Raw genomic sequence first — 4823 nt, 5'->3', positions numbered from 1 at the left:
AATTGGGGTGTGAGAAAGAACTACTGTGAGGATATGCACATGATTACTCCAGGACCATGTTTATGCTCTGGGCAGCTTTGAGTCATGTTACTTAGAAATCTGCCTGCCATCTCCTCCCAGATCCCAAAGGGTCATTCCCTCTTACAGAGACGGCCCACTTTGTGGTTGTTTTCTTTGGTAAACACTCACCTCAGAGAAATTCTCCATACCTCAGAACAGAATTCAAGTTAATATCTCAGCTGCTATTGTGCTCAGAGTACAGACCCTTCATGAACTCTTTCTACTTATAGAAGGATCACAGAGCCAGGACAGCTAAGGATCAAGTAAGCCCACAGCCAGCCACCCATATTCACAGCATCTATGCCCTGAGACAAGTTCAATAAGAAGCGCTCGAGATGGCAGCTGAGAAGCCTGCACTGCTGCTATCCTGTCAGATCAGCTTTGACAGTATGTAACGTAGCATTCAATACCTTCTGGCTGACCTCACTACCATGTATGTCCATAAATAGAAGTTGCAGTACCCTCAAATGGAGCATCTTGTTTCTATTAGTTAAGGCAGCTTCCTCAGTAACAATAGATTAACTGTTAAACATGAGTGCCTAATATCGAACTCACAGCGCCTGTGGACTGGCTACCCTCTTACAGTGCCTACTCATTTAAGCCAAGTAAGTGCAGTTTATGTACTATGCAGAATTAATGGCCCAGAAAATCTTGTTTTATTGACTTAAACCTTTCAGTGAGGGAAAAAGGCTGAGAATGAGAAGTGAAAGAGACAGAAAACTACAAGAGTTATTTTCTAGAGCTAGAGAGAAATAAGACAGAGGACACAGTTTAGAACACAAAAAGCCTTTATGTTTGAGAAGTTAACCATTTCAACAGAAGACTGTGGAGTATTCTTGCAACTACTGTTACATTGGACAGTCGAGGATACAAAACTGCTGACAAAAGCAACAGTGGAGAGCACCAAATTAAGAAACGCATGCTTCAGCACAACTGCACAGATTTCTCCTCCCAATGAACACTTGCCTGCTCAGACTACACTTGACTCCTACCCATTTCCACTTCATGCCTCATCCTCCTCTCCTTCCTCTTCAAATTCACCCTGCTCATCAGCAGTGGCATCCTGGTATTGCTGGTACTCTGAGACCAGGTCGTTCATGTTGCTCTCCGCCTCCGTGAACTCCATCTCATCCATGCCCTCGCCGGTGTACCAGTGCAAGAAGGCCTTGCGCCGGAACATGGCCGTGAACTGCTCCGAGATCCTCTTGAACAGCTCCTGGATGGCCGTGCTGTTCCCTATGAAGGTGGCGGACATCTTGAGCCCACGCGGGGGGATGTCGCACACGGCCGTCTTCACGTTGTTGGGGATCCACTCCACAAAGTAGCTGCTGTTCTTGTTCTGCACGTTGAGCATCTGCTCGTCCACCTCCTTCATGGACATACGGCCGCGGAAGATGGCAGCCACCGTCAGGTAGCGGCCGTGGCGGGGGTCGCAGGCGGCCATCATGTTCTTGGAGTCGAACATCTGCTGCGTCAGCTCGGGCACCGTCAGGGCTCGGTACTGCTGGCTGCCGCGGCTGGTCAGCGGGGCAAAGCCCGGCATGAAGAAGTGCAGCCGCGGGAAAGGCACCATGTTGACCGCCAGCTTGCGCAGGTCGGCGTTCAGCTGGCCGGGGAAGCGAAGGCAGGTGGTCACACCGCTCATGGTGGCCGACACCAGGTGGTTGAGGTCCCCGTACGTGGGAGTGGTGAGCTTCAGGGTGCGGAAACAGATGTCGTACAGGGCCTCGTTGTCGATGCAGTAGGTCTCATCCGTGTTCTCCACCAGCTGGTGCACAGAAAGGGTGGCATTGTAGGGCTCCACCACCGTGTCCGACACCTTGGGAGAGGGCATGACGCTGAACGTGTTCATGATGCGGTCGGGGTACTCCTCCCGGATCTTGCTGATGAGGAGGGTGCCCATCCCCGAGCCAGTGCCGCCACCCAGAGAGTGGGTCAACTGGAAGCCCTGCAGGCAGTCGCAGCTTTCCGACTCCTTCCTCACCACGTCCAGCACAGAGTCCACCAGCTCAGCGCCTTCGGTGTAGTGCCCCTTGGCCCAGTTGTTGCCGGCCCCGCTCTGACCTACACGTGGACCAGAAGCAACGTGCCACCTTAGTGCCCCAGAAGGAATCCCAGATCAACTTCCACCCACCCCACAGGGCTCACGCCTCTCAATACTATTCCCAGAGTGCCACTAGGATCCAACCCCCCAGTTCTTGCGCTGAGCCTCCTGTATGTGCCTCGCTCACACTGGTGACACCTCCACAGCACACTCACTCACCAAAGACAAAGTTGTCAGGTCGGAAGATCTGTCCAAAGGGGCCGGAGCGCACCGAGTCCATTGTGCCGGGCTCCAAGTCAACCAGGATGGCACGGGGGACATATTTGTTACCTGCGGGACAAACCAGTGCCAGTGTTATTGCCCTGCAGCACTGCTGTGCTCCCTTCAGCCTCCCTCTAAGTCCCCACCCACAGCATAAGGGCATTCTTAGGAGCAAATCAGGAGCTACGACACAAATCAGCTATTGCACTGTGCTAGAAAACCACATGCCGTGCACAGCTCTCATGACAAGACACACATGAGGTCTCCATGCACTCCTATAAGGGAAATGAAGGAGGAAACAGGCTCCCCGGAGCAGTTACCTGTGGCCTCATTGTAGTACACATTAATCCTCTCGAGCTGCAGGTCGCTGTCCCCGTGGTAGCTGCCGGTGGGATCGATGCCGTGCTCATCGCTAATAACCTCCCAGAACTGCAGGGACACAAGAGGGACAGGGGGGTCACTGCAGCCCCGCCCCCTGACCGCCGCCCCACGGTGCCGGGTGTGGCACCGATACCCCGGGACCCCGCATAGACGGCGTCGAGCAGAACCGCTTCCCCCCCACCCTACACTGCTGTTCAGAGCCGCGCCACGCCCACACCACGGAACCACCGCAACCCGACAGGGAACCGGCGGCACGACGGTACCGAGCGGAACCGCTCCCACTTGGGGACACAGGGACAGCCCCGCTTTGGGGCGCACGGAAACCGGCATGGTGTAACGCCGTGCATTCGGAGGGGCGGCGTCCCGTACCCCCGTACCTTGGCACCGATCTGGTTGCCGCACTGCCCGGCCTGGATGTGCACGATCTCACGCATGATGCCTGTATCCGCCGGTGCCGCGCTACTCCCGCTCCGTCACCTCCCGCTCTCGGCGCTGCAGCGGCCGCGCCCCACTCCGCTCCTTAAATAGGGCCCATGGGCACCGCCTATAGGTGACATCACGCGGCAGCGGCGCACAGCAAATGGGAGAGCGGCAGACGGGCGGGGCTGGGGCGGCCCTACTTCGTACCGGGGCCGACGCCCGCACCCCGCCCTGCCCCGCCGCGGGCAATGGGGACAAAGGAGCGGGTTGGGGCGGCTGTCCGCACTGGGATGGCATCCCGTGGGTCCAACCCGGGGCTGTGTTCGCCGTGTGGGTGCTATAGAGCCGCATTGGTGCGGTACCGGCACCGCCGCTCCTCGGTGCCCGCGCGGCCCTTTGTTCGCTGAGCGCTGCCGCAGCGCCGGGAGGGGCGGGGGCTGTCAATGGATGGAGGGGGGTGCTGAGCCCACGGCGTGTGCCGGCAGCCGGTATTGAAACAGGGGCTGCTGCCGGGTGTGCTCTGCCCCCCCAGCTTCAGGGCACGGGGTGGGGGTGGCCGCCCTTTGGTTTTGCCCCCAGACGTGAAGAAAACTCCGTGTCCCCATCCCGGAGCCGGACCGACGTCGGGGCTCCTCCGTGTCGGGGTGCAGCTGGTCCCCCTTTGTCCCCGCCCGTCTTCTTTGTCCCCGACACCCCCCATTGCGACCCAACCGCACCGCGCGTGGGTCCCCGTGGCTCTGATTGCTGCCTCCGTGCAGTGTCCCACATCCCTTTGTTAGCGCCGCAGCTGCGGGGTGGGGGGTTGGAAGGGATCTGAAACGCACCCACGGGTTTGTCTCTTCCATAGGGATGTGGGGTAAAATCCCATCACTTGCGCTCCCCATAAAGGCTGTGTGCGCTGGGCTGAGCCACGGAGCGATCCCATTGTCTGGCTGAGCACGCTTCGCAGGCGATGTGCATTGAAAGGTGTCTGCGGCGCATTACGTGCTCGCTCAACAAGCAGCCCGCAGAACAGCGGCTCACCGCGTGCTGCAGGTGCTGACCAAGTGCAGCCATTCTGCTTCTGAAAGGGAGGCTCGTTTCGGCTGCAGCAGAACCGGTGCAAAATGCCGGCACCGCTATTGCTCGCCACTGGTACCTCCAGGTGTTCCGAGTGCCACATGCTGTGTGTTAGTTGCTCGCTGCGAGATTTATTGGCATTGCGGGGAGTAGCTGATCTCGCTCATCCTCCTTACCTACGCTAAGCTCATTGCCAGCAGCTCCGAAGGAAGCCATTTTAAAACCCAGTTCAAGAGAATGGATTATTAGCACCAGAAAGGAACCCACCCTGCCCGCTTGTTCCTAGAAGGAATTAATTCACAGATCTGAAAGGGAGGAATTCGTGTCTGTGTTCTCTATGGGACTTGTTGAGACTGGGAGGGGAAAAGAAAGAAGAAAGGCAGAACAAAAAGAGGTTATTTCCAAATGAAATGTAAGGAGGATATGGGGGGGATGAAGCATGTCTGCGTTTCTCTACGTACCCCCAGCTGAGAGCTGTGGCCGTGCATGGGAGCCACCCAGATGACTGCGGCAGCCTTTGGGCAGGGCTCATTGCAAATGCTCTGCAAGGCCGTGTCTTGCTTGCTGGGCTGCTCCTTTCTGCCGCCCGGCTTTTCCT

General features: G+C 57.3%; 1 protein-coding gene across 1 annotated transcript; it reads right to left on the bottom strand.

Annotated features, from left to right (window-relative positions):
* Positions 1 to 830: 830 nt before the first annotated feature.
* Positions 831 to 3242, bottom strand: LOC107309618 (tubulin beta-2 chain). The gene is made up of 4 exons (XM_085540284.1): positions 3124 to 3242; positions 2686 to 2794; positions 2324 to 2434; positions 831 to 2124 (listed from the first exon to the last, which is right to left on the bottom strand). Exons 1-4 carry the CDS (start codon positions 3178 to 3180, stop codon positions 1064 to 1066), a joined length of 1338 nt encoding a protein of 445 aa, XP_085396410.1. The 5' UTR covers positions 3181 to 3242; the 3' UTR covers positions 831 to 1063.
* Positions 3243 to 4823: the final 1581 nt, after the last annotated feature.

The sequence above is a fragment of the Coturnix japonica genome, chromosome 2, assembly GCF_054131305.1.
Source record: "Coturnix japonica strain WE chromosome 2, WE-NBRP24, whole genome shotgun sequence".
Taxonomy (NCBI): domain Eukaryota; kingdom Metazoa; phylum Chordata; class Aves; order Galliformes; family Phasianidae; genus Coturnix; species Coturnix japonica.
The sequence above is the reverse complement of the archived record's forward strand: the minus strand, read 5'-3'. Positions and strand labels throughout refer to the sequence as shown.

Coding starts and splice junctions, on each gene's coding strand:
- LOC107309618 (XM_085540284.1), bottom strand. CDS start 3,180: ATGCGTGAGATCGTGCACATCCAGGCCGGGCAGTGCGGCAACCAGATC. Junction 2,795..3,123: donor GCAACCAGATCGGTGCCAAG/GTACGGGGGTAC, acceptor GTGTCCCTGCAG/TTCTGGGAGGTTATTAGCGA. Junction 2,125..2,323: donor ACCTGACAACTTTGTCTTTG/GTGAGTGAGTGT, acceptor GTCCACGTGTAG/GTCAGAGCGGGGCCGGCAAC.